General features: G+C 43.9%; 1 protein-coding gene across 2 annotated transcripts; it reads right to left on the bottom strand.

Moving 5' to 3' along the window:
- Window positions 1-745: 745 nt before the first annotated feature.
- Window positions 746-22,748, bottom strand: LOC136375851 (hepatitis A virus cellular receptor 2-like). Of its 2 annotated transcripts, XM_066341618.1 has the most exons (7): window positions 22,468-22,748; window positions 20,368-20,706; window positions 19,085-19,168; window positions 14,794-14,834; window positions 13,260-13,386; window positions 5,874-5,910; window positions 746-2,413 (listed from the first exon to the last, which is right to left on the bottom strand). In XM_066341618.1, the coding sequence occupies exons 1-7, from the start codon at window positions 22,517-22,519 to the stop codon at window positions 2,254-2,256; spliced, it is 840 nt and encodes a 279-aa protein (XP_066197715.1). In that variant the 5' UTR covers window positions 22,520-22,748; the 3' UTR covers window positions 746-2,253. The 2 variants fall into 2 exon arrangements, with proteins under 2 accessions (XP_066197715.1, XP_066197716.1); XM_066341619.1 differs by lacking the exon at window positions 19,085-19,168.
- Window positions 22,749-26,621: the final 3,873 nt, after the last annotated feature.

Genomic DNA, 26,621 nt, shown 5'->3' on the forward strand with positions numbered 1-26,621 from the left:
TTTGGTCTCAGCATCAGAGTACTCAGCACATAGTGAGCACTAATAAATATTTGTTCAATTAGCAAATCAGCTCAATTGTGAAACCACCTCAGTCTCTTTACCCGCACCAGTGTGCTGATGGACCACAATAATCAACGGCTCCCCTGATGATAGAAAAAGTAAATGTTGTTGCTATGATGAACCTTGTATACATACCCTTGTTTAAAGATTTTTGTAGGATAAGAATCTCCTTTGGAGGGGAACCACTGATCTAATCCAAATGTGTTCTGAAGTCCCTTCACTCCTGAATTCATAATTTTGTGGGTTTTTTAATTTTATTTATTCATTTTAGAGAGGAGAGAGAGAAGGGGGAGGAGCAGGAAGCATCAACTCCCAAATGTGCCTTGACCAGGCAAGCCCAGGGTTTCATTTCAAACCAGTGACCTCAGTGTTCCAGGTTGACGCCCCATCCACTGAGCCAACACAGGTCAGAACTGAATTCATAATTTTGATTATGATTAATTTTTCAACTTGAATAAAGACACTGTCTGCGACTTTATAAAATGATCCCCTTTACATATCTCCCTATAGAAACCCAGTGCTTTCCAAAACTGTCTACATGCAGCCCAAACAAATTACTGTATTTTCCCACGTATAAAACACACCGTAATTCGGGGGGCTGAAATTTGAAGAAAAAAAAAAAGTATTACGTAAAGTTATTGAACTCAAGTTTTATTCATCATAAAATTCATACAACTCTTCATCACTGTCAAAACTCACATCCATTAGCTTGTCCTCATCTGTGTCTGATGACGAATCACTGTCTTCAACAATGAGTTCAAAAACAAGCACGAAAAAGTGGAAATGAAAGTAAAAAAAAAAATCTACAACCACTGTATAAGACAAACCCAGCTTTTAGACTCCAAATTTTTCGGAAAAGGGTGCATCTTATACATGGGGAAATCCAGGTAATTCACACAGTGTTTCAGAAGGTCAGAAAGCCTTCTAGAAACAAGCAACCCCCTGCCTGTGTCATTGGTGACTCACGGCCATGGCACGCAGCCAGAGTTCAGTCATCCCTGGGGAGGGGCAGTTTCAGGCAGTGACAGGAAGACACTGTGATGGATCCGTCTGTGCTGAGGAGGCTCAGCAAAGGGGACACAGACAGGGTAACAGCCTTCCAGGCGCCTGATGCGGGAGGGGATGCGGAGACACAGCGGCCACTGGCCTACCTAAGAGCACACAGGGCACAGGCATGGTTGTGAGCGCTCCCAGAAGAGAGGTTACAGAGCTCTGTCTGAGCTCTCCAAAGGAGAAGGCTCCCAGAAAGCTACAATTCTGCTCAGTTCATGTTTCACTCCAGAGATGTTAGTAACTTCTGTTATGTGGGAGGGCAGTGCCGGGCTCTCGGGAGGCAGCAAAGAGGTGAGGCAGGCCAGTCCCCACAAGCTTGGGACGGAAACCTAGGGACCACTGTCTTCCCACCCAGGGATCTGACGCTGACAAACAGATAGCTGGCGCCCTTGGCCTTCTTTCCACCAGGAAACAGAGACTGCACCCCAGGCGCTGCTTCTTCTTCTGTGAGAGGCCGAGCTCTGGTTCTCTCCACGAATGCAGAAGTTGGTCACAATGTTTCCCTCTGAGTGCACCCCAAGCAGAACTTGACGACACACACAGAGTGAGCTTCCTTTTTCTCCAGAAGCGGCGGCTTCTCAGCTGGGAAAGGACCCCTGTGCAGTGGCAGCTCCTGTTGGAGAGTCCTCATTCAAAGCCACCATAAACCTTCAAACCATATAATCCTACTCCAGTACTTTCTTAACCTCTTATGAGTCATTGTTCTCTTTGAAAACCACTGACCCCTTAAGACTCTCTACCAAAAAAGACTTGCACAGAGCTCAGCACATAGTTTTCTCTAGTTTCAGGTGCGTCGTGGACACATCATGGGAATGAAGTTCCCGGAATTCAAGAGCACCCACATTAAGAATTCCAACTTTACACAAAAGCTCATTTGAATTGTAACGCCCCCATTAGCAGTCTTGGTTGGCTGGAATGCAGAGAGAATGTGGTAACCAGTCCGAGTGTGGTGCAGGTCACAGGTCAGTCCTTAGGTGAGCAGCTGATCATCTTCAGAAAATGGAGACAGAATGCTCAGGAGGCAGCTGTGGGCAGAACGTTAGGCCAATCAGCTGACACACTGGAGAGTTTTCAAGAAGACCACACAAGCTCAAAAATAAAGCTGGGCCTGATGGCACAGAGTGGTGACAGCCCGAGGTGTCAGCATGGCTGCCCACTCCTGTCGTAGCAGTAATACTCACACGGGTCCTCCAGCTCATACACGTTCTCCTCTATTATGTAGACGTTGTCATTGGAGCGCATCCCCTCTGCTACTGTATTTTCTAACCCTGAGGGAGGGAGGTTGGCCAAAGTGACGAGGCTGTGGAAATAAAATGCTGCATTGGGGTAAGCATTTCCCGGGAAACTGAGAGAACGAAAATAGCTTTGCTGAAAAGATGCCTACATGATGCTTGGTTGGGTCCTGACTAGGGGAAAAAAACAGGAAATAGAATAATTTGAGGAACATTAAGAAAAGTTGAGTCAATCTTAATTTTCTTAAGTATAAAAAATATCATTGTGTAATCTAAGATAATATCCTTATTCTTAGAAGGTACAGACTAAAGTTTTGGTGAAGTGTTAAAATGTCTGAAACATCCTTAGAATGGTCCAGAAAAAAATTGTGTGTATAATTACAGAAACAGAGAAAGCAAACATTTCAAAATGTTAAATAGCATGTTTAGGGGAAGAATTCTTCCTTGTACTATTATTTCAATTCTTCTGTGGGCTGAAAAAGTTAGAGGAGACAAAAAAAGAATGAATGCTATGCATCCAATCAGATGAGAGTTTAAGTTTTGTCTCTGTAATTTACCAGCCATATAATCTTGGGTAAGCTCGGCTCTGGCTTTTTGTTCATTTATTCAGGAAATAGTTAGTGTGTTCCACACTATTTTTTGCAGCAAGAGATGCAGCAGTGAACAAAACACACAAATCCCATGAAGGCTACATGTTGATATTAGTCGACTTTGCCTCTCAAAGTCTTCATCTGTAAAATGGGAATAATTAGCACTCTCTCTCACCAAGCTGCTACAAGGAACATTTACTCAGTCAGTAATCAAATATTTATAAGTGACTACTAAGTATCAGGTGCTGTGCTAAGGGGACCCAGTTGTTCATGTGACAGACAAGTCCCTTATTTTCTATGAAGTTTACCTTTATTGGTAAAGATGAACATCACCCCAATATCAGCAAATAAAGAATTAATGCACATAAATGATATCCATAAATGTTATCACATTTCAGGTTTCAGGGTTTTTTTATGAGTTTATTTCAGGCGCACTGAGGACAAACACCAGGAGCAAGATCTCAAATGCTCTCCAGGTTTCAGTTTTAAGAAAAAATAGTGACGCAGATGATATAAAACCACTGATAATTAAATATTTTACTTGAGCACTTTTGAATTCTTTACAGCAGACTACTTTTTTTTTTTCAGAGACAGAGAGAGACTCAGAGAGAGGGATAGATAGGGACAGACAGGAATGGAGAGAGATGTGAAGCATCAATCATTAGTTTTTTGTTGTGATACCTTTGTTGTTCATTGATTGCTTTCTCATATGTGCCTTGACCATGGGCCTTCAGCAGACCGAGTAACCCCTTCCTCGAGCCAGTGACCTTGGGTCCAAGCTGGTGAGCTTTGCTCAACCAGATGAGCCCACGCTCAAGCTGGTGGCCTCAGGGTCTCGACCTGGGTCCTACACATCCAAGTCTGACGCTCTATCTACTACTGTGCCACTGCCTGGTCAGGCTACCATTTCTTTTTCTTTTTCTTTTTGTATTTTTCCGAAGCTGGAAACGGGGAGGCAGTCAGACAGACTCCTGCATGAGCCTGACAGGGATCCACCCGGCATGCATACCAGGGGGCGATGCTCTGCCCATCTGGGGCATTGCTCTGTTGCAACCAGAGCCATTCTAGTGCCTGAGGCAGAGGCTATGGAGCCATCCTCAGTGCCCGGGCCAACTTTGCTCCAATGGAGCCTTGGCTGCAGGAGGGGAAGAGAGACAGAGAGGAAGGAGAGGGGGAGGGGTGGAGAAGCAGATGAGCGCTTCTCCTGTGTGCCCTGGCCGGGAATTGAACCCGGGACTCCTGCACGCCAGGCCGACGCTCTATCACTGAGCCAACTGGCCAGGGCAGGCTACCATTTCTGTATAAGTGCTTTTATTTTTTTTTTTTATTTATTTGTTTTTTTTACAGAAACAGAGAGTCAGAGCAAGAGATAGACAGGGACAGACAGACGGGAATGGAGAGAGATGAGAAGCATCAATCATTAGTGGTGATTTTTTCTTTTTTTTTGTATTTTTCCAAAGCTGGAAACGGGGAGGCAGTCAGACAGACTACCGCATGCTCCCGACCGGGATCCACCCGGCATGCCCACCAGGGGACAAAGCTCTGCCCATCTTGGGGCGCCACTCTGCTACAATCAGAGCCACTCTAGTGCCTGAGGCAGAGGCCAAAGAGCCATCCTCAGCACCCGGGCAAACTTTGCTCTAGTGGAGCCTCGGCTGCGGGAGGGGAAGAGAGAGACAGAGAGGAAGGAGAGGGGGAAAGGTGGAGAAGCAGATAGGCGCTTCTCCTGTGTGCCCTGGCCGGGAATCGAACCCAGGACTCCTACACACCAGGCCGACACTCTACCACTGAGCCAACCGGCCAGGGCTCTAGTGGTGATTTTCGTTGCAACACCTTAGTTGGTCATTGATTGCTTTCTCATATGTGCCTTGACCGTGGGGCTGCAGCAGATCGGAGTAACCCCTTGCTCAAGCCAGCAACCTTGGGCCCAAGATGGTGAGCTTTGCTCAAACCAGATGAGCCTGCGCTGAAGCTGGCGACCTTGGGGTCTCGAACCTGGGTCCTCCGCATCCCATTCTGATGCTCTATCCACTGCACCACCGCTTGGTCAGGCAGGCTACCATTTCTTAATGAATATATTTTCTCTACTTAGTCTAAAATTATTGTTTAGATAGTATTCTATGGATAGAGTCATTTTTTTTTCTTGAATTACACAGCATTCTACCAATGTACCAAATGTCACTAAAATCTAGTAAAAGATACATAACCCACATGCATTTGAATTTGAGGTATACACATGTGTGTGAACATGTGTGAATGTAGTCAGGAATGGAGACTAAGACTGCATATAACGGGCCAGTAGTTCTCCGCTCTGCACTGTCGGATAAGTACCATGCACTAACCGATTGCGCCACTGGAGCCCCTGGGCCAGTAGGTCTCAACCCTCTGTGCACATCAGAATCATTTGGAAACCTCTTAGAAAACTACCTGTCCTTAGGCCTCAGCCCTAAAGATTCTGACTTCCTTTCTGTGGCATTGACAACAGAACGTGTAAGTGTCATAAGTGATTCTAAAAGGTAAGAATACCTGGAGTTACGAATACCTGGAGTGGGCTACAGAAGCCCTGGGAGTAGAATCTGGGTTTCCTGTTCTTCTGGAACCCAGTGCCCAGACCGGAGCCTGGATATAGTAAACGCTCAGTCAACCGAAGGGTCAGTTGCATGAGAAGACCAGTGATGTAGAAAGAAATAAGTATTTCCTATCAATGGGGACATAAATTTATACCTTAACTTTAGGACTAAGGAAGGTAGAGAGATCAGGAAGTAAACCAAGCAGCATATTTGCATTTCATAAATCTAGGCCTAAAGCAAAAAGGGAGAATAAGATTGCATCCCAAATTCCCAGGACGGGACTTCTAAGAGTCAAGATCAAGGACATATTAGAGTTGGGGTCCCAGACTCCCGCTTTACCCTAGTACCCCCCTCCGCCTTATTCTTACCGTGAGTTCTGTAATTTCTCTTTCCTATATGAATACCCTAGATAAAAAAGGAAAGAAAAGTCCATTAAAATTGCTTTCATAAGTAAATAAAATGGACTAACTGGAGGCAAGGATTGTTTAAGAAAATATGGTCTTTCCTTAGATTCAATTAAGTCAAACTACAAATGTGTGTTTTTGTCTATTACACAAAGTATTCTAGAAAGAAATAAAGATGCACTTTGCATATTTAACAAGTATATGGAACACCTACTATATGTCTGGTAGCGTGCTAAGCACCACAGACACAAAGGTGAATTATGAACCTTGACTTATGTTCTAGTTATCTAGGAAGGATTTTTTTAATTGTTTATTTTATTGATTTTAGAAAGAGAAAGTGGGGGGAGAAAGAGACAGAAACATCAATCTTGTCCTGTATGTGCCCTGTCCAGGGATTGAACTGGCAACCTCTGTGCTCCAGGACAATGCTCTAACCAACTGAGCCATCTGGCCAGGGCTATAGGAAGGATTTTAAAAAGAATGCAGGATAAGAATAATAACAATCTCTCATTGCAATGTGATATAAAGAAAGCCAATAATGCACTAGAACTGATAATAGAGGAGGTGGTCAGGAAAGCGCTCTGAGAAAAGGTGACCTTTAAGGTCAACTCTGAAGGAAGAGACTGAGTCAGCCAGGTGAAGGGCCAGACGGGCATTCCAGGCAGAGACAACCTCCGATAAAGATCAAGGTGAGCACCTGAAACTGAAAACACGGCTGGAATAGGAGGGCGGCCCGGGATAAGGTCTGAGAGGTAGGCTAGGGTTAGGTCCTATAGGACACTTTGAGTCACAAAGTTTTTATTTTATTCTAAGTCCTGTAAGAAATAACTAAAGGCAGAAATATGGTCTGATTGGATTTGAAGAACTCAGGCTGCTATTTTGAAAGTGGATTGAAAAGAGGTATAATAAAGTGACAAGTTAAGTAACAGAGATGATGGTGCTTCAGAGTGAGGTGGTGACCAAGAGGGATGAAAAGTAATGAATTGAACCTAGATTGTGTGGGAGGAGAGAGGAAAGAGAGGATTCAAAGATGACTCCTGGCTTTTCGGCTTAAGAAACCAGATGGGTGGTGTGGAACACGAGGCTGGGCAAGACAAGGGGAGGAGAAGCTGCACTCAGGGAAGGTCCAGTACAGACTAGAGTTCCACTGCACAGGTTAGACTGGAGACATTGGAGACATCAATGGAAGTATCAACTGGACAAACACTCAGAGTTGGAGAGCGACACTGAGGATGACACTGAAGTCTATGGAACACAGGTCATCACACAGAGTACAGGAGGGAAACGGCTGGCACTGAGGGATCTCAGCGCCTAAAAGTCAAGCAGAAGAGGAATAAAAATGACTGAAAAGGAATGGCCGATGAGGGGGAAAGCGGTGTTCCCGAAACCAAAGGAAGGGAGACTTTCTTTTTTTGTTGTATTTTTCTGAAGCTGGAAACGGGGAGACAGTCAGACAGACTCCCGCATGCGCCCGACCAGGATCCACCTGGCACGCCCACCAGGGGGCGATGCTCTGCCATTCGGGGCGTCACTCTGTTGTGACCAGAGCCACTCTAGCGCCTGAGGCAGAGGCCATGGAGCCATCCCCAGCACCCGGGCCATCTTTGCTCCAATGGAGCCTTGGCTGCGGGAGGGGAAGAGAGAGACAGAGAGGAAGGAGAGGGGGTGGGGGTGGAGAAGCAGATGGGCGCTTCTCCTGTGTGCCCTGGCCGGGAATCGAACCTGAGACTTCTGCATGCCAGGCCGACGCTCTACCACTGAGCCAACCAGCCAGGGCGGGAGACTTTCTAGAGTGAGTGAGGGTCAACTTCAGTATTGCTGAACGATTGACTACAATGAAGGCAGAGGTGTCTAATGCATTTAGCACAATGGACGTCATTGGTGATCTTGACTGAACCTCCCACGGAGCTTTGGGGGAGAAGCTAGGAGGGGGGGTTGACAGTGGTGGGGCGATGAGGAGCAGCAACGACTTCTGAGGAATAAGGCTGTGAGGGACAGCAGAGAAATGGGAGTGGCTGGAGAGGAATGTGGAGACCAGAACATATTTTTACACTAATGAGATTAGCATAAATAGAAAGCATGATATAATTCTAGAGAAAGGGAGGAAAGGAGGAATGAAGGCTAGGCTAAGGCACAGCAGATGGAACAGGCCTTTGATATCTCATCAGCTGAGTGACAATGCAGGAGGTCAGAATGGCATGAGGAAGGGATGTTCATCTCAGAGTGCACTAGAAAGATGTAGGATTTCTGGGCACGCCTGACTACTTGGTGGTGCAGTGGATAAAGTGTCAGACTGGGGTGCAGAGGACCCAGACTCGAAACCCTGAGATTGCTGGCTTGAGCATGGGCCTATCTGGCTTGAGCGTGGGCTCATCAGCTTGAGCACAAGGTCACCAGCTTGAGCATGGGGCCATAGACATGACCCCATGGTCACTGGCTTGAGCCTAAAGGTCACTGGCTTGAAGCCTAAGATCAACAGCTTGACCCAAGATCTCTGGCTTGAGCAAGGGGTCACTTGCTTTGTTATAGCTCCCAGTAAAGGCACATATGAAAAAGCAGTCAATGAACAACTATGGTGCTGCAACAAAAAATTGATGATTGATACTTCTCATCTCTTTCTTCCTGTCTGTCTGTCCGTATCTGTTCCTCTCTTGTTCTCTGTCATAAAACTAAATAAAAATTTAAAAATAAAATAAAAGTAGGATTACTAGGCATTATTGAGTGTCAAGTTATGTCTTTGATGATATGACTTAAAAACCTGTCACCATGGTTGTAAAATTTTCTTGAGAAACTGCTTGGGATGAGACTGCAAATTGAACAGGACTTCCCCAGGTTCTTCTCAGTAGCTGTGATTCTGGAGTAATGTATATTTGTGTACAAAATGTCAGACTCTTTCCAGTCCTCACGACCCTCCCTTCAAACCCCTTCTCACATTCTCGATTGGGCCTTAACATTCAGGCCTTGACAGAATTCAAAAAGTTATGACTGTCATCACTGCTCCTAATCAATCCATAGACTATATTCATGTGATCAATTCACAAACTCCACTGCTGCCTCTGGTAAACCCGGGTACGTGTAGGCGAACAGTTTCTCTCTATACAACCCGTTTCGCAATAATGGCAGAATAAGCTAACAGGGGGAGCAGGAGAGCCCTGATTTCAAAGACCATGGATAGCAATTAACTGTGTGACTGGGCATGTAACCAAACTTTCAGCACGCTGGTCTCCATTTGGTAAGTTGGAATAATATTAATACCTTTCAACGTGGTGCTAGAAGTGCTGGCCAGAGCAATCAGACAAGACAAAGAAATAAAAGGCATCCATATCGGAAAAGAAGAAGTAAAGGTATCACTTTTTGCTGATGATATGATCCTATACATCGAAAACCCAAAGGACTCCACAAAAAGATTACTACAAACAATAAACCAATACAGTAAGGTCGCAGGATACAAAATTAACATACAGAAGTCCATAGCCTTTCTATATGCCAACAATGAAATATTAGAAAACGAACTCAAAAAAATAATCCCCTTCACGTTTGCAACAAAAAAAATTAAATACCTAGGAATAAACATAACAAAGAATGTAAAGGACCTATATAAAGAAAACTACAAGGCATTGCTAAGAGAAATAGAAAAAGACACAATGAGATGGAAAAATATTCCTTGTTCTTGGATAGGAAGAATAAATATAATTAAAATGGCCATATTACCCAAAGTAATATATAAATTTAATGCAATTCCCATCAAAATTCCTATGACATTTTTTAAAGAAATGGAACAAAAAATCATCAGATTTATATGGAAGTATAAAAAACCCCGAATAGCCAAAGCAATCCTAAGGAAAAAGAATGAAGCTGGGGGCATTACAATACCTGACTTTAAACTATATTATAGGGCCATAATAATCAAAACTGCATGGAATTGGCAGAAAAATAGACACTCAGACCAATGGAACAGAATAGAAAGCCCAGAAATAAAACCACATATATATGGTCAAATAATCTTTGATAAAGGGGCCAACAACACAAAATGGAGAAAAGAAAGCCTCTTCAACAAATGGTGTTGGGAAAACTGGAAAGCCACATGCAAAAGAATGAAACTCGACTACAGCCTGTCCCCGTGTACTAAAATTAATTCAAAATGGATCAAAGACCTAAATATAAGATCTGAAACAATAAAGTACATAGAAGAAGACATAGGTACTAAACTCATGGATCTGGGTTTTATAACATCTAACATCTTTTTTTTTTTTTTTCTTCAGATAGAGTCAGAGAGAGGGATAGATAGGGACAGACAGACAGGAACAGAGAGAGATGAGAAGCATCAATCATCAGTTTTTCGTTGCAACACCTTAGTTGTTCATTGATTGCTTTCTCATATGTGCCTTGACCGTGGGGCTACAGCAGACCCAGTAACCCCTTGCTCAAGCCAGCGACTTTCTGTCCAAGCTGGTGAGCTTTTTGCTCAAGCCAGATGAGCCCGCGCTCAAGTTGGCGACCTTGGGGTCTCGAACCCGGGTCCTCCACATCCCAGTCCGACACTGTATCCACTGCGCCACCGCCTGGTCAGGCTGGATCTGGGTTTTAAAGAACATTTTATGAACTTGACTCCAATGGCAAGAGAAGTGAAGGCAAAGATAAATGAATGGGACTACATCAGAATTAAAAGTTTTTGCTCAGCAAGAGAAACTGATATCAAAATAAACAGACAGCCAACTAAATGGGAACTGATATTTTCAAACGACAGCTCAGATAAGGGCCTAATATCCAAAATTTACAAAGAACTCATAAAACTCAACAACAAACAAACAAACAATCCAATAAAAAAATGGGAAGAGGACATGAACAGACACTTCTCCCAGGAAGAAATACAAATGGCCAACAGATATATGAAAAGATGCTCAGCTTCATTAGTTATTAGAGAAATGCAAATCAAAACTACAATGAGATACCACCTCACCCCTGTTAGATTAGCTATTATCAACAAGACGGGTAATAACAAATGTTGGAGAGGATGTGGAGAAAAAGGAACCCTCATACACTGTTGGTGGGAATGTAAAGTAGTACAACCACTATGGAGGAAAGTATGGTGGTTCCTCAAAAAACTGCAAATAGAACTACCTTATGACCCAGCAATCCCTCTACTGGGTATATACCCCAAAACCTCAGAATCATTGATACGTAAAGACACATGTAGCCCCATGTTCATAGCAGCATTGTTCACAGTGGCCAAGACATGGAAACAACCAAAAAGCCCTTCAATAGAGGATTGGATAAAGAAGATGTGGCACATATACACTATGGAATACTACTCAGCCATAAGAAATGATGACATTAGATCATTTATAGCAAAATGGTGGGATCTTGATAACATTATACGGAGTGAAATAAGTAAATCAGAAAAAAACAAGAACTACATGATTCCATACATTGGTGGAACATAAAAACGAGACTAAGAGACATGGACAAGAGTGTGGTGGTTACCAGGGGTGGGGGGAGGGAGGACGCAGGAGGGAGGGAGGGAGAGATTTAGGGGGAGGGGGAGGGGCACAGAGAAAACTAGATAGAGGGTGGCGGAGGACAATCTGACTCTGGGCGAGGGGTATGCAACATAATTTAATGACAAGATAACCTAGACATGTTTTTCTTTGAATATATGTACCCTGAATTATTAATGTCATCCCATTAACATTAATAAAAATTTATTAAAAAAAAATATTAATACCTTTCTCAGTAGACTAGTTGTAAAAATTTAATGCCCGTAAATACTTAACTGCTTCTAGCCACACAGTCAGGTCAGGGTGACCAGTTCATCCTGGTTTTCCCTGCACTGTCACAGTACTAGCACTGGAAGTCCCACGTCTTAGGCAAATATGGAGTGGTTAGTTAGCGTGTTTGTGTATCGGAAAGAAAGGCTAGAATGCACTAAGCCCTGGGGTAGAAGGCCCTGGCCTCTGTGTTAGAGAGACGAGGCTATATCACAATTTTAAGAGTGTGTGAGGTTTGGGGGCTGATCAAATATTTGGGTCTTGATTGTGGTCATAGTTTCCCAGTTTCCCACATGTAATTATCCACTGAAATTCATCCAGTGGTATACAATTAAAATATAAAGTTTATTGTATACAAATCATACTTCAATTGCATTTTTAAAAAATAAAGATAAGTAGGCCCTGGCTGGATAGCTGAGCATCTTCCTGATACACTGAGGTTGTAGGTTCGATCCCCAGTCAGGGCACATACAAGAATTAACCAATGAATGCAGAAATAAGTGGAACAACAAATCCATGTTTCTCTCCTTCCTTCTCTCTTTCTCTTCCTCTCTCCCTTCCTCTCTCTTTTTTAAAAATCAATAAATAATTTTGTTTAATAATAAATAACTTAGAAGAAATTGCATGTGCTCAGTGCCACAGTAGAGGAAAATACTAAAGCTATAGTTTTGGCCATGACCTAGTATTAAAAAGGACTTGATACCTCACTCTATAGATCTATTCCTTAGCCTGACCAGGCGGTGGTGCAGTGGATAGAGCATCAGACTGGGATGCGGAGGACCCAGGTTTGAGACCCTGAGGTCACCAGCTTGAGTGCGGGCTCATCTGGCTTGAGCAAAAAAAAAGCTCACCAGCTTGGACCTAAAGTTGCTGGCTCGAGCAAGGGGTTACTCGGTCTGCTAAAGGCCCACAGTCAAGGCACATATGAGAAAGCAATCAATGAACAACTAAGGAGTCGCAACAAAAAACTGACGATTGATGCTTCTCATCTCTCTCTGTTCCTGTCTGTCTGTCCCTGTCTATCCCTCTCTCTGACTCTTTCTCTGTCTCTGTAAAAAAAAAAAAAAAGGAAAAAAAAAGATCTATGCCTTAGAAATGAAGAGGTAGCAAAATTCACAGAAGGAAAGGATTTCACTGCTGTACTTCCTAATAAACCTAGACATATTCATGAATTAAAAAGGTTCACTTTCTTAACAAAAGGTAAGAGAACAGGTACTGAACTCAGCCTTCCTGGATCTGACTTCCAGCTCTGCCACTTTCTCATTCTGAAACCTTGGGAAAGTGACTTTCTCTCTCTAAGCTCTACTCTCCCCTGCTGTCAAATGGGGTAATAACCCTACCTAAGAAGGTGGAGATTATGATGAAATACTGTATATGTAAAACAGTTAGCACAATGCCTGCTTATTACATAACTGTTGGATAAAAATTAGCTTTTATTGCTAGGGTCTGGAAGGACTAAAGAGTTTTAGTCTAATCACCTTTAGGTATAAATATAAACTTATATTTCTATCTAGGTTTATATTTGTTCCTATATTAACAGTTCCTTTCCAGAGGGAGAGACAGACAACATCAAATGACTTACATTTGAGAATTAAAGCACCGAAGATAAGAACCAGAGCCAGCCCAGCAGAGGTCCCTAGTCCGATGTACACACTCATTCGGGTGATCGCACCAGAGTCTTGTAACTCATTAGCCAATGTGGGTATTTGCTATGGAAACACAAACAGAATTGAAGCACATGGCCAGAAATTAGTTGGATGCTCAGCCATTTTCAGACTTGTGCATTGGACCACCTCTTTTGCAGCATCACAGGAGTACAGGAACCTTGAACCCACCCTTGATCTGTTCCCTTCTAGACAAGCCGGAAACCACCCAAAGAAAGGGAGCTGCTTAACCTTTAGAATCACAGGGGATTAAAATGTGCTCTTCTGTGCTGTGGCTAAAGTAGGAGCTCTTAGTAAAAATGGGCTTCAGAGCCTTGTTCATTCAAGATTGCCCAGCAGTCCCAGGAAGTTTTAGAGAGGTCTAAATTTGGTGTCTTATGGTGAAACTGCTATTTTCATAGAAAGACAGCAACATAGAGCCAAGGCTTTGAAGCCAGACAGTCCTGGATTCAACAACAAGCTCTGTCACCATGAGCTAAGTCATCTTGTAGAGTTATTAGGAAAATGAAGGGGCAAGACATATATATAAAATGCTTGGTGTAGCACCTGATCGATGATAAGTGCTTAATAATTGCTATTGCTATTGTTGTAATTAATATGGTTCTTTGATAACTGAGAGTCACATAGAAAATTCTCTGCTTTTAAATTTCAAGTTCCCCCTTTAGAAAAACAGTAAACACTAGAAACAAAGAAGTCAAGGAAATTAAATCCTCCATTTATTCAATAAACATTTACTGAAGAAGTGCTCTATGCAAGATATTGTGGATCAAGCACTATGGGTGTACAGAAGTAATCTTTGATCACAAAGAAGGGAGGGACAAATACAAAATGCTGAGCCTCAGTTGTGAACAGAAGTTGGAGACTAAATCGAATGAAGGAGGAGCCCTGGATGAATCATCAAAAATGTTTTAGTCATTGCTATAAGTTTGCTTTCTAGAATTTTTCTCTTTTACTCTAAGAACATGAGGGCACTAAACTTGTTGTTAACTGCAATATAGCTTGATTTATATTATAGTTAGATATATAAATTTAGGGCTTAGACTATTTCTGACCAGTATCTTGTCATGCATAAATAAATAAATTTAAACAGGAAATAATCTTTTTCAGTTGGATTGCAATGGAAGCAAGAAAAAACATACTCTAGGGCAGTGGAGGGTCTCTGAATTTTCATAGGGGACACAGCTGTGACCTCTGAGATGAGGGACAGAGTGCTAATGCTTCATTTGGTTTTCCAGCACTTCCTACGTGCCAGGCACCTCACGGGCACCACTGCATCCATGCTGACAACAGACCATTGTCCTCAACATGCTACAGTCCAGGCATCTGAAACTGGGGAAGATGAAGGCATTGTCCACCAGGGAAAGGGTGGGCTGGAGGGAAGGCTAAAGCCATAATTTCTTTTCTCTGAGTTAAACACAATGTTAGCTCACACACATGCACAAAGTCACTTACAGTTTGATGTTTATCATGAAGCGTTTCCAGTGTCTGTGTTTCTGCCACAAAGAGGAAGAATAACAAAGAGAACATTTAAAAATGTTTTCTTTTATCTGAGTTTATAAAAATCTTAAAGATGACTATAATCCTATTGGAAATCTCCATACTCTTCACATTAACTAATTAACAGACCAACAAAATTTACCCACATTTCAAATTAAAGAAAAGGTATATTTAACTACATATAAGTTGAGTTGAGGGTAACTAACTGACATGTTACCTATCATAAATATGCAATTAAATATCATTAATTTAAATATTTTATTTTACTTTTCTTTCTTTTTATTGTGTGTGTGTGTATTTTTCTGAAGTTGGAAATGGGGAGGCAGTCAGACAGACTCCCGCATGCGCCCAACCAGGATCCACCCGGCACGCCCACCAGGGGGCGATGCTCTGCCCATCTAGGGTGTCGCTCTGTTGCAACTAGAGCCATTCTAGTGCCTGAGGCACAGGCCATGGAGCCATCCTCAGCGCCCAGGCCAGGAGGGGTGGAGAAGCAGATGGGCGCTTCTCCTGTGTGCCCTGGCCGGGAATCGAACCCAGGACTCCTGCACGCTAGGCTGACGCTCTACTACTGAGCCAACTGGCCAGGGCTGTTTTCCTTTTCCACTTATTTAATTTATTTTATTTACTTGAGAAACACAGGGAGAGAGAGAGAGAGAGAGAGAGAGAGAAAGAGAGAGAGAGGAACATCGAGCTGCTCCTGTATGTGCCCTGACCAGGGAATTGAACCGGCAACCTCCGCATTGCAGGACGACCCTAAACCACCGAGCTGTTCAGCCAGGGCTACTTTTCTATTTTGAAGGCATTGTCTTTTGTTTGTTTGTTAGATGTTTTCTCCCATGTTTGAAAAGCTCAGAGGTTACAGATACTGTGGCGATATCCCCTGATGCTAATGATGGCCCTACTCTGGTTGCCTAGACCCGTGGTCGGCACACTCATTAGTCAACAGAGCCAAATATCAACAGTACGATTGAAATTTCTTTTGAGAGCCAAATTTTTAAACTTAAACTATATAGGTAGGTACATTGTCATTAACTTAATTAGGGTACTCCTAAGCTGGCCTTTGAGCCACACTCAAGGGGCCAAAGAGTCGCATGTGGCTCACGAGCCACGGTTTGCCGACCACTAGAGAAGGAAGGAATAAACAAGTGAAAGCTGAAAGGGAGGAGACTTCTGTGTGTGGTGCAGACAACTCTAAGGAAACCCACTGCCTCACAAGGAAGTGAGCTACCATTCAGGAATGTGTGTGGGCACTGAATAAATACCTACTTGGTGGTGATCTTATAAAGAACACTAGGGCACAGGATGGAACAGTGGGATGAAATGACCCCTGAAGTGTCTTCTAGGTCAGTGCTTATAGAATTTTAAAAAGATAGTAATAGCATACAATAAATATCTAGTATTACTTCATTAGCCCACAATGTGGGTGATCATCTGTTCCCACCAAATTTCATTTCCTCTTTAATTTTATGTCATGGTGGCTAACAATCACTAAAGAACCACCAAAGATTTAGCCTTTAGAAAGCTGAATCTAAAAACTGTAATAATAACTAATTTTGAATCCTTTTGTGGGCCAGGTACTATGCTGAGCATTTCACATACTGGTACATTCAGTCTTTACAATCCTATGAACTAGGCACACTACTTCATAGGAGAGGTGAGGAAATTGAGCCTCATAGAGTTTGAGCAGCTTGACTGAGTTAACAAGTCTAGTATGGAGAGCTGACATTAAAACGCATTCTACCAGCCACTGAAGCACTTACCCACAATCTCACTCTGCCTCTGGTTCTTACTGATAATGATAGCAACAAAAACTAGCATGTACTGAATATATGCTGTCATCAGAAACTGGGCTAAGCACTTTATTTTTTATTTTTTTATTTTTTTGCATTTTTTTTTTCTGAAGCTGGAAACAAGGAGAGACAGTCAGACAGACTCCCGCATGTGCCCAACCGGGATCCACCCGGCACGCCCACCATGGGGCGACGCTCTGCCCACCAGGGGGCGATGCTCTGCCCATCCTGGGCGTCGCCATGCCACAACCAGAGCCACTCTAGCGCCTGAGGCAGAGGCCACAGAGCCATCCCCAGTGCCCAGGCCATCTTTGCTCCAATGGAGCCTTGGCTGCGGGAGGGGAAGAGAGAGACAGAGAGGAAGGCGCAGCAGAGGGGTGGAGAAGCAAATGGGCGCTTCTCCTGTGTGCCCTGGCCGGGAATCGAACCCAGGTCCTCCGCACGCCAGGCCGACACTCTACCGCTGAGCCAACCGGCCAGGGCCTGGGCTAAGCACTTTAGACACATTTATTTAAATCTCATAAAATGCCACTTATGAGATTAGGAAATAGGATTTACCTGTTTTTAACTTTATTTTACAGAATAAAAACTGAAATCCAGAGAGTTTAAGAGAGACCAGGTCTCTGTGAGAAAATATTTAAAATAAGCCTTTCTGATAAATATGACCCTATCTTCTCTTCCAGAGCAGCATGGAAAAGTCCTTGGTGAATTCCATAAAGAATGTAGCAATTCTTACTGAGATCAAAATCTGAGAAGGCCAATACAGCAAGAATCCATAAAAGAGTAGTGTCCTTAACATGTTCACCAAGTCCAAGTTGGCCCCATCACCATGCCAAATCCCTGAAAAATACAACCCAACCCCAGTTTTTGCTGTATTGGCCAAGAGTTTGCTTAAAGGCTTTAATCACTGTAAAAAAAATAATAAAAATAGAAGACTAGATAAAGAAGATGTGGCGCATATACACCATGGTACACTATTCAGCCATAAGAAATGATAACATCGGATCACTTACAACAAAATGGTGGGATCTTGATAACATTATATGGAGTGAAATAAGTAAATCAGAAAAAAACAAGAACTGTAGGATTCCATACAATGGTGGGACATAAAAACGAGACTAAGAGACATGGACAAGAGTGTGGTGGTTATGGGGGGCGGGGGGGAGGGAAGGAGGGAGAGAGGGAGGGCAGGGGGAGGGGTACAAAGAAAACTAGATAGAAGGTGAATGGAAGACAATCTCTCTTTGGGTGATGGGTATGCAACAGAATTGAATGACAAGATAACCTGGGCATGTTTTCTTTGAATATATGTACCCTGATTTATTGATGTCACCCCATTAAAATAAAAATTTTTTTATAAAAAAAAAAAAATCTGAGAAGGGCCTGACCCGTGGTGGCACAGTGGATAAAGCATTGACCTGGAATGCTGAGGTTGTTGGTTCAAAACCCTGGGCTTGCCTGGTCAAGGCACATATGGGAGTTGATGCTTCCTGCTCCTCCCCCTGTTCTATCCCCCCCTCAATAAAAATGGATAAATAAAATGTTTTTAAAAATTCTGAGAAGGATGCTGGGCTTTATTCCAGTTAGAGAGGGTCCAAGAAATGACCTAATCCATCCCCCAACAGGGATTGGAGCCAATTCAACAAAAAACATCACAAGTTCAGGAATAAAACACAAAATAATAGTACAATGTAGAGTTTTTCACTAGATTAAGTTTACTTGATATAAAAGACTGTCCTTTTTTAAAAAAATTTTTTTACAAAGTCAAAGAGTCAGAGAGAGGGATAGACAGACAGGAACGGAGAGAGATGAGAAGCATCAATCATCAGTTTTTCGTGGCAACACTTTAGTTGTTCATTGATTGCTTTCTCATATGTGCCTTGACCGTGAGCCTTCAGCAAACCGAGTGACCCCTTGCTCAAGCCAGCGACCTTGGGTCCAAGCTGGTGAGCTTTGCTCTAAAGAGATGAGTCCACGCTCAAACTAGCGACCTCAGGATCTCAAACCTGGGTCCTCCGCATCCCAGTCTGATGCTCCACTGCGCCACTGCCTGGTCAGGCAAAGACTGTCCTTTTTGCAGTGATGGCAATATTAGAAATTTTGCTTTCCTTACTTATTAACATATACAGATTCAAATTCTTTTAGGTAGGGGTCAGAAATTTTTTTGGGTCATGAAATCCAAAATTCTCTGGACAGAAGAGAAAACTGAGATCCCAAGAAGTGAAAGGCATTGACCCCGGGCTAGGCGGTGAGTAATCAAGAGTCCTAGCCCAGGGCTCATTCTCCCCAGCACAAGGTTATCTCCACCCCCTCCCGCACCTGAAATACCACGTCCTGTGTGCAGATACACTCATACCTCCACTCTTCAACTGTCTCCTCATTTTCCCATATTCAAAATGCCCTGAACTCAGACTCCCCCTGAAGGCTCGCCCCCACAGCCCGTGTATAATTACCTGGGCCATGCTCCGCGGTGGAGAACATCCTTGGAAAAGCTGTAGTGGGATCCCTCCGTGGAGTCCCCGCAGGGCTGACCTTGGCTAATGTCAGAAAGCAATGTGAGGATGAGGCTTCTCTGAGAGCAGAGAGCTTATTTCAAGGCATCAAAGGGGCAGCAAGAGAATACAAGAAACACAACAGATAAAGAGAAACACATCACCTGACCAAGCGGTGGTGCAGTGGATAGAGCGTTAGACTGGGATGCGGAGGACCCAGGTTCGAGACCCCGAGGTTGCCAGTTTGAGTGCGAGCTCATCTGACTTGAGCAAAAAGCTCACCAGCTTGGACCCAAGGTCGCTGGCTTGAGCAAGGGGTTACTCGGTCTGCTGAAGGCCCGCGGTCAAGGCACAAATGAGAAAGCAATCAATGAACAACTAAGGTGTTGCAACGAAAAACTAATGATTGATGCTTCTCATCTCTCTCTGTTCCTGTCTGTCTGTCCCTCTCTCTGACTCTCTCTCTGTCTCTGTAAAAAAAAAAAAAAAAAAAAAAGAGAGAGAGAGAGAGAGAAACACGTGCTCAACTTTCAAACCTGGACTCCTTCCTTAAGAGTATGTCACACATGTAAAATGTTCACGACACAGATTAAGAACTCTGCTACAGTCATCATTGTCACAGTCTAACTGTTAATAGAACTAACAGCCACACAAAAGGTCACACTTAAATACTTTACAAAACACATCTAAAATCCTTCCAATGGCCTATATGGCAGGTATGATCATATTTCATAGAGGAAGAAGTCACCGAGTTTAAGAGGCAGAGAAGGAGTTGAACCCGGCTCCATCAGCCACAAAGTTCATGCTCTGTGCACCTGAAAACATACAAGCACATCACCCCCCCTCCCCCAACCCTCATGCACAGTTCAGTGGGTCTCAATACTGGCTGCACGACTTTGTGAAATCCCCGTGCTCAGGCTCTGCCTCCAGAGACGCAGGTTTCTCTGGATAGTGGGCAGGGCTCAGGCATTTATAGGTGTTAGAAAGGCCCTAGGGTGAATTTAAAGTGCAGTCGGGGTCCCAACCACTAACCGAGGCCTTTCCTCCCAGTTCATGGATCCCGTCCATGAGTTCCAATATAGACAGAGGAATTAAACATGGCTGGGCAGCACTGACAGGGTTGTAGGCCTTAGGAGCCCCCACCAGGGCTATAATTGGGGAGGGCAGAAGTGAGGCCATCAGTATATTTCACATGGTCTGCAGATCATGCTTTCCATACAGAAAGCATGCAAAGGTCCACTCACCTGGTCTGATGTCCAACTTCAGGTCTGACTTTTTATCATTCATTGGGCCTGGGAACTGGATGCGGCAGCAATAGGTCCCACTGTCGGCTAGAGTCACATTCTCTATGGTCAAGGACACATCTCCTCTTTGGATGTACCCCCTGAGCTGGTATCTGCTGGATACCTGGAACTTCAAGTCCCTTCCATCAGTGCGGAGCAGTGTACTCTGACAGTCAAACGCAGGGCAGGGTCCCTTGCCCCAGCACACAGGCACGAGAGCCTCAGGGCTGGCTGGAGAGTAGGAGCAGTGTAGATAAGCATTCTGACCCACCTCAGCTGTGTGTGAGCCTTCCAAAGGCCCTGAATAAAAAGAGGAGAGCAAGATGCAGGCAATGAGTGAGACTGGACCATTCGGGGGAAGGGCAAATAAGTAATGCCTTGTACATACAGAGAAAGCACGGCTGCTACCCCGTCTGGAGGAAGACCACTGTGGCAATGACTCTCAGACGTGAGGCCGCCAGGATCACCGGGAAGTCTGGTTAAAACAGAGATGACTGGCCCTGGCCGGTTGGCTCAGCAGTAGAGCGTCGGCCTGGAGTGCAGGAGTCCCAGGTTCGATTCCCGGCCAGGGCACACAGGAGAAGAGCCCATCTGCTTCTCCACCCCTCCCCCTCTCCTTCTTCTCTGTCTCTCTCTTCCCCTCCCACAGCCGAAGCTCCATTGGAGCAAAGATGGCCCGGGCGCTGGCGATGGCTCTGTGGCCTCTGCCTCAGGTGCTAGAATGGCTCTGGATGCAACAGAGTGACGCCCCAGATGGGGCAGAACATCACCCCCTGGTGGGCATGCCAGGAGGATCCCGGTTGGGCGCATGCGGGAGTCTGTCTGACTGCCTCCCCGTTTCCAGCTTCGGAAAAATGAAAAACAAAAAAAAACAAAAAAACAGAGATGACTGGGCTCAACCACTAGAATTACTGGCTTAATAAATCTGGGCTGGGGCAGAAACATTTGGATTTCTAACAAGTTCCCTGGTATTGCAGACATGGTTGCTCTCAGACCCCCACTGTGAGAACCAGAGCTCTAGGAGAGAACTGTGGCCTAGTCCTGTGAACACTGGAGGGCAGGGCTGATGGAAATAGTAATTTTCAGCCAGGAAAACAGCTCACCATGTGAGTTAGCTGTCTGTTCATCAACAAAGGGCAGTTATCCCAACACAATTCGTATTTTTCCCCCCCACCGGGCATATAATGAATAAATACCCTTACTTGAATAAGAATCTAACGTATGGCTGCTTTAAGGTTTAAAATTAGTTGCCTCTTAACAATAATAAACATACATAGTAAAACAGTCAAATAGTATAAAAGGCATATGAAAAGTCTTCTCTGTTCCTCTTTCCTATTTCCCAGCTCCCTTTCCCAGAGGCTATACATTAAGAAACATTCATTTATTCTCACAACCTACAACACACACACACATACATACACACACATAAAATAGATGTCTACTATCTGTAATATTCTGCTCCTTGTTTTCTTTTCTTTTTCTTTTTTTAAGTTAGAGTAGGGGAGATACAGAGACAGACTCCCACATGCACCCCAACCAGGATCCTGGGATCCACCTGGCAACCCTGGTCTGGGGCCATGCTCCCAACGAGCTATTTTAGTGCCTGAAGCTGAGGCTCAAAGGAGCCATCCTTAGTGCCTGGGGCCTACATGCTCAAATAAATTGAGTTATGGCTGCAGGGATGGGAAGAGAGAGAGAGAGAGAGAGAGAGAGAGAAGAGGGTGGGGGAAGAAGCAGATGGTCACCTCTCCTCTCTGCCCTGACTGGGAATCAAGCCCAGGACATCCACATGCCAGGTCGATGCTCTACAACTGAGCCAACTGGCCAGAGCCTGCTCCTTGCTTTTTAAAATTAACATTATGAATCAGAGTTACTTCATATCATTATGTTTAGTTAATTTCACTGTTGGTAAGATAGATACAGCACTATTTATTTTGCAAACTTCTCTGTTTGTGAATCTTTAGGTTGCTTCCCAACTTTTGCTATTGCAAAGGTTACGACAGCTGTCCTTGTATCCTTACCTTGCACTACACAATTGCAAAGGTCCATGCCCAGACTTACTTGGAAGTAGTAGCAGCCACAGGACACAGTCAAAGGAAGGGTGTGAAAACATGGGCTCTGCCAAAGAAAAGTCCAAGAACGGCTCTGCTGAGGTGCTGTTTTAATTCTCCAATTAAACTGGGTACTTCCTGCAATGGCCACTCTACTCCACAATCACAGAAGCGGTGCCCACTTCCTCGAATGCCAGCCCAGCGCACTACTGTGTCTGACTACCGATCATTCCTCTATTAATGCTGCCAAGTCCACAGCACATCAGAGGAAACCCCAGTTGTCTGTCATGCTACACCACACACATCCTGTAAGGACTCTGATATTTATTCTGTATCAACAAAGAGGAAGCAATACTCAGAGGAAGAAGTGTTACTCAGTCACAAAAAGTGTTTCTCAGCAAGTAAAGAAAGCATTCTGATACCTCAAATGAAATAGTCCTCTGCTTGAAATAGAATATGTCTAAGTCCAGTTGATTATCAGGGAATACAAAGTAAAAACTAATGCATTCATTCAGAAAGTCAGTCAGTTGGTCAGTCGTGTAACCACTGGTTATGAAGCACTGACTATGTGTCAGGCACTGGACTAGGAGCTGGAGAATACCACAATGAATGGCATGTTCCTATCCTCACAACTGTGGGCCCATTCTACTCCATCGTGAGCCTAATTCTTCATCTTGTTCTAACACAAATTGGCCAACGTCCTAAGACCTTGCTGGATCTCCATTTCCTCATTTATAAAATGTATAAAATGAGGAATTTGTGTTAATATTCTGAATTTGACCTGAACTTTTTAACTCTTTCACTAGGGAAGACATCGTCCTGCCAACAATGCTCCCTTTCCCCTCCTGTGGGTCCTCAGTTTCTATTAAGGGGTCCTCAATTTCTACTTCAGCTCATAGGGCTTCAGGTATGAACTGATGGAAAGTACTGAACTACTGCCAAACTCTCCATCCCTGAGGAAGCACTCAGACCTAAACAGTCTCAGATCTTCTGTCTGGGAAACTTAATAGCCAAAGGTTCTTTACAAAAGACAAGTGAGATCACAGACTGAATAGTCCCTCAAAACCCATGGTCTTTCTCTGTCTTTCCTTCCCGAATCTTCTTGTTACCCACTTAATGCCATTAAATCCATTTAATATAAATCTCCACCTTGCCCAATGTGTGCACTTTCATTGTGTCAAGAGATCAGATCAACATCGTCATTTTGTAGATTGTGAACTTGAGACCTGAGAAGATGATTTGCCCAAAGGCACATGATTGGTAATTTTAGTTGAGAACATGAGTCCCTAAGCTCCAGATTTTTCCACTATAAACTATGTTTTATGAATTTGATATGTGCGTTTAATATGTATCCCCACATAATTAATAACAACCAGCAAATGCCGAAATTCAAGTGTAAGGTAGAGTCAATTAACCATGGGGCCAGGAGTCATATTTACTAACAGCACGCACTGTGTGAATTATGTCTTAATAAAGCTCTTAAAATAGAATAAAAATTCAGCTACTATTCTGGTCATGCTTCTCCCACTGGGCATATGCTAGGACAACTCTGTCCATTGCCTGCCCCTGAGAAGGCCAAGTTCACTGCCCTTCTCTAAGAAGTCCATTCTTGCTACCAGGAAATGCTCTCCAACCTACAGTGGCTTTCTGGCCTTCAAAAAAATCATTGCAAACATTACGATTTCCATCCCTAATTTTTATCTTGCACTGTCCAATCCTACCTAATTCTTTAGTTCATATCATATGTCCGATTATCTAAAATATGTCCTCTTAGATATTCTGACTTCCAGATTGCAGCCATCCATGTGACTTACCTTTTTTTGTGTGTGTATTTTTCTGAAGTTGGAAACGGGGAGGCAGTCAGACATACTCCCACATGCGCCCGACCGAGATCCTCCCGGCATGCCCACCAGGGGGTGATGTTCTGCCCCATCTGGGGTGCGACCAGAGCCATTCTAGAGCTTGAGCCAGAGGCCACAGAGCCATCCTCAGCACCCAGGCCAACTTTGCTCCAATGGAGCCTTGGCTGCGGGAGGGGAAGAGAGAGACAGAGAGGAAGGAGAGGGGGAAGGGTGGAGAAGCAGATGGGTGCCTCTCCTGTGTGCCCTGGCCGGGAATCTAACCCAGGACTCCTGCAGGCCAGGCCGACGCTCTACCATGTGACTTACCTTTAAGGGTACATGTAACATTGTGTGTCTATACTTGAAAAACCTGTTTTAAATTATATATCATATTGAAAAAAAAAATTATATATCATATTCACTGTATAAAATTTTGAAAAATGAAGTAAGAATAAAAATAAAGAAATAAAATGTAGGCTACAATACCAGTACCATGAAACACCCACTCTCAACATAATGGATCTCCTTTCAGATATTTTTCTGTGTATCTGTCTATATATACATTTTAATGTCAATATACCCTATGGTGTATCACTAGAGAGTCTCACTCATGGACAACTATGAACATGATGAACACAGTGAAGGCACAAATCTTTTCCAGGAGAAGGTACAAATCTTTTCTTTATACTCCCCATTAAATCTCTGGTCATTTAGTAGATTCCAACTCAGATGGAAGTCTTTTATTTTCATTTTACTTTTTTAAAAATTTATTTATTCATTTTAATGAGGAGAGAGAGAGAGAAAGAGAGAGAGAGAGAAGGGGGGAGGAGCAGAAAGCATCAACTCCTATACGTGTCTTGACCAGGCAAGCCCAGGGTTTCGAACTGGCAACCTCAGTGTTCCAGGTAGATGCTTTACCCACTGAGCCACCACAGGTCAGGCTATTTTACTTTTCTTTTGTCATTTCAGTGCTGTCACTTGCTGAGAGGGCTACTTCACACTAGAGATCCTGGGCATACCTGGAAGAAACCCTAAGTCTTTCAGTCTTCAGGATGACACATTTATAAGACAAATTTCTCCCTTACTATGACCACCTTTCATATAACCATCTTGTGCCAACAAACTCTTCTTTTCTCACCAAAGACTTTATGTACCTGTTGACAGAAAACCCAACTCAAACTAGCTTAATTATAAATTTTCTGACTGATATTGTTGAAAAGTCCAGCTTCACTGCCTGACCAGGCGGTGGCACAGTGGATAGAGCGTCGGACTGGGATGCAGAGGACCCAAGGTTCAAGACCTTGAGGTCATCAGCTTGAGCACGGGCTCATCTGGTTTGAGCAGAAAAGCTCACCAGCTTGGACCCAAGGTCACTGGCTTGAGCAAGGGGTTACTAGGTCTGCTGAAGGCCCACAGTCAAGGCACATATGAGAAATCAATCAATGAACAACTAAGGTGTCGCAACAAAAAACTGATGATTGATGCTTCTCATCTCTCTCCGTTCCTGTCTGTCTGTCCCTATTTATCCCTCTCTCTGACTCTCTCTGTCTCTGTAAAAAAAAAGTCCAGCTTCAGGCAAAATTAGTTCAATGGCCCCAGGGAAGTCACCAGCCAAGTCAATTCTAGCTGCCTGCAGTGTTTGTTGGCTCCTTCCTCCGATTCTGTGGTGTTCCTCTCATAGCTCATAGCTCATATCCACACACCAACATGTGGACCGCTCTCACAAAGGCCCAGGGATTCACATCCCCTCAAAGGCCCAAACTGGGTTATAGACTCATTCCTAATATTGTGTCCACAGGGTCAAAACAGACTAATTGGGTTGGGCTGGGGTCACATCCCCAAAACTCATATTCTGAGAGTGAGAGAAGGTGGCGCCCTCAAAGAAAGTGCAGTGAATTTTAGGAGGAGAACTGGTTGCTGGGCAGCAAAACAAATGCCTACTGCAGACCCCTTCCCCGATGGGGCAGGCAGACAGGAGGGGGGGGGGGGTGAGAAGGAAAACCTGCCCCTCTAAATATGTCATTCTTTTTCTTACAGAAGGCATTTTACTAATACTATGCTTTTTTAACTTACAAAGACACGCTCTTCACAACCCTGGGAAGATGATCAAGAGCTCTCATGTTTGTAGTTTTTATATTTAGCAACTATGGATGAATGGCAGTGAGCTAAAGCATGAGGTTACACACAAACCAGTGCAAGAGCGAGCTTAGAGCGCTGGCCGGGCTCTTTGCCCACAGCATAGAAAACAGGGGCCCTCCAGCACACATCAGCATTCTGAGCTATCACAATATTTACCCAAGTAACTTTTTAGGGAAATTAATAT

The sequence above is a fragment of the Saccopteryx leptura genome, chromosome 6, assembly GCF_036850995.1.
Source record: "Saccopteryx leptura isolate mSacLep1 chromosome 6, mSacLep1_pri_phased_curated, whole genome shotgun sequence".
In the NCBI taxonomy this organism is placed as follows: domain Eukaryota; kingdom Metazoa; phylum Chordata; class Mammalia; order Chiroptera; family Emballonuridae; genus Saccopteryx; species Saccopteryx leptura.

What these genes read in the sequence shown, in the direction of transcription:
- LOC136375851 (XM_066341618.1), bottom strand. Translation starts at nt 22,519, where the DNA reads ATGTTTTCACACCCTTCCTTTGACTGTGTCCTGTGGCTGCTACTACTT. An exon ending in GTGGCTGCTACTACTTCCAA is followed by an intron (nt 20,707 to 22,467) that starts GTAAGTCTGGGC and finishes CTTTTTATTCAG; the next exon opens with GGCCTTTGGAAGGCTCACAC. An exon ending in TTCATGATAAACATCAAACT is followed by an intron (nt 13,387 to 14,793) that starts GTAAGTGACTTT and finishes GTGTTTCCATAG; the next exon opens with CAAATACCCACATTGGCTAA.